Source organism: Papaver somniferum, chromosome 3, assembly GCF_003573695.1.
Source record: "Papaver somniferum cultivar HN1 chromosome 3, ASM357369v1, whole genome shotgun sequence".
NCBI lineage: Eukaryota > Viridiplantae > Streptophyta > Magnoliopsida > Ranunculales > Papaveraceae > Papaver > Papaver somniferum.
In genome coordinates, this window is record NC_039360.1 from 24,644,415 (window position 1) to 24,647,409 (window position 2,995).

Sequence of the window (2,995 nt, forward strand, 5' to 3'; positions counted from 1 at the left end):
TATTATATCCTTGATCGTTCTTGTATATTCATCACTTTCGCCTATTTGTTGTGATCAGTCACATACTCTAAAAGTTAAAATAGTGAAAATGATATGATAATGAAATGGTTAACATGGACGAAGATAAAATGAGAAAAGAAAATATAGAAAAACTAATAAGTCATTTAAAGATTCTTTTATTCACTTTAAAATAAATTTCTCAATTTAATATTTTAGAATGCATTATTCTTATGTTATTATTTTTATTTGATTCATACTTAAGTTTTGATTATAAATAAATTTATGTATTAACACCGTGTTACGGGTAACCCATGAGAAACCCACCACATACGGATATTTCCCATACCCGCCCGCCCCGATTCATGATGGTAACGGGGCGGGTATGAGTATTTTTTTTACAAACGGGAAAGTGACTCAGATTGGCATACCCGCCCCATGACCATCCCTAACTGCACTTGCAGCGGAAACTTGAGCCATGCTCATCGTTTCTAACGACGACGGAACGGGAGTGGCCAAAAGTTCATTTTTAAATATATACGGGAAACTTAACGAGATTTCTAATCTCAGAGGCCGACGTTCCATGGTACATTTCTAATCAGATTGCAGAAATCAAGTGTACGTATACCCAAATTCAGCAATATACCACTAAGCACAAAGAAAGAAATTCAGCAACAAAGAGTCAGAAAAATCGAGTTGCAGATGATTGCTATATAGAAAAACTCACAACAACAGTGTGGGATAATGTAATTCCCCCGACTATAAATTCTCTTATAATAAATTGCACGCTTCAAAGAAAATAAATAATATTGATGCCTCTTACTAATAATGGGTGTGGACTATGGATTACTAACGTGGCCATATGACTCCTACAGTCGATCTTCGATAAATGAATGCTCTCGGGACAACGAAAAAATATTCGTTTAGCGGGATTATTTATTTATCGATAAATGAATAAGATATTCATTTATCGGTAAACGAATATTTATTCATTTAGACAATATTTTCTCAATTAAGAAGTTAAATTGTACAGGAGAAAATGTACAAGTATACCAGAAAATGGTCAATTAGAAGAAGAAATCCAAAGATTAATTGGTGTCATTTCTAATTTACGTTATAGAAATGTGATCTTTTAAAGTATCCTAACGAGAATGATGCAATTATGGAGTCTCCAACAAACGAAGAAATTATTGAGTCAGTAATGAATAATGAGAATGATCCTGAATCAGATGATAATAGCGTCGTACCAAATGTGTCATCTAAAGATGCTTTTAAAGCGATGGTCACTTTAAAAAATTACTTGCTACAACACGAGCAAAATATTCCAGAAATTATGCAAGCATTACATAAAATTAAGGATACGGTGCATTTTGGTTTGGGTGGAAGAAAAAGACAATCATCCATAAATGATTTTTTTTGAGTTCACTCCTACATATATTTTTATGTAAAATTTTCTGATTATGTATTTTGGTTTATTTATATATATAATTCAGTGATTATTTGTTTATATTTCTATAAGGTCTTTGAGGATCCAATTTTTTTTATTCATTAATGCATTAAGCGAGGTTATTCATTTATCACCTTGGCCCAAATCGAGACCGGAAAAAATTATTTATTTGACGAAGTTATTCATTTATCGAATATTCGTTTATCGAGGTTGAACTTATCTCATAAACGTCCATAATGGCCAAGCTTCAAAAGAATATTAAATGTCTTGGAGTTTCAAGTCTCATTATCATCATCACTGTGGTGCGCTACTGCGTACCTCCTAATGGGAGTCGGGACTTGAGAGTCTTCAGACAGTTAAAGATATAACGAGCCAATACACCATTGTTTGATAAACAACTCAAAATCATAAATTAATTGATATATCGACTACAAAACCAGCAATCTACATTGCCAGGATGTCAAACCAGTGGCAAAAAAGCCATACATTCTGTTTTCTAATAAGATAGATTCCTAAAGCTAGCAGCTATTAGCTAGTATGGAGTTAACTAATTAACTTTTTGATAAATTATAACTCTTTAATATATATAATACTCAACAAACACACTTAGGATAATAATCAACTAATCTTGTAAGATTAGTTAAGTAAAAATTAAGTAAACAGCATCAAAGCCAGATAGCTCCTGCTTGCTTTAGCAATGGAACGAGAGAGCTACTGAGATGAAGAGTCATGACTTCATTAGCTCCACCAACTAGCTCACCACCGATAAATACAGCAGGTACCGATGGACTACATCCCAACCTTACAAGCGCTTTCTCGATTTCTTTTCCTGCTCTCGGGTCTTCGTCGAGTTCATGAACCGTTGGGTTTACGCCTAGATCATAGAATAGAGTCTTGATAGTATGACACATACAGCATGTACTCTTGCTAAAGATCACTACAGCCCTTTGTGATACGATTCTTGTTACTCTTTCCATTATATATTGATCCTTAAATGTAAGTGATGTATCAAAGTTGTTTCGAAATGTATGGTATATGATATCGAGGCAGGTTGGAGTATGAGAAAGATTTGATGTTTTATGTGAATGTAGAAGATGATAAGAGGCTTGGAAATGTTTTTGATGCTTGACGATGAGAATGAAGTTTGTTTTTTGATGATGAGAATGAAGTTAGAATGTTGGGTTATTTATAGATGACAAAGTATCTAGCTAGAAGGTTCACGATTGGTGCTGCATAATTGTGAAAACCAGTAGTGTGTGTGAGAGAGTGAAGGAGAAGAATATTCTTTTAGATATTTGAGGTTGGCTCTTTAATAAATCAATGCTGATCATATATATGATGTGACGATGTGTTTGATAAAGATATATACACTCTTTCGTTACTGCCGTACCGGTGAAATGGTTGAAAAAATGAGACAATATCTAAACTTATTCCCATTGATGATTTTATTCACCGTATATAAACTAATCCTCATGCAAATAAACTAGTCATATAATTGCAGTATATATGGAATCACTAGTAAAAATCGTGGTTTAGTAAATTCTATGTCAT

The 2,995-nt window shown here is 33.3% G+C and overlaps 1 protein-coding gene across 1 annotated transcript; it reads right to left on the reverse strand.

Moving 5' to 3' along the window:
• Positions 1-1,835: 1,835 nt before the first annotated feature.
• Positions 1,836-2,661, reverse strand: LOC113355600 (monothiol glutaredoxin-S3-like). Its single transcript, XM_026598498.1, has one exon. The coding sequence runs from the start codon at positions 2,419-2,421 to the stop codon at positions 2,110-2,112; it is 312 nt and encodes a 103-aa protein (XP_026454283.1). The 5' UTR covers positions 2,422-2,661; the 3' UTR covers positions 1,836-2,109.
• Between the last annotated feature and the right edge of the window lie 334 nt (positions 2,662-2,995).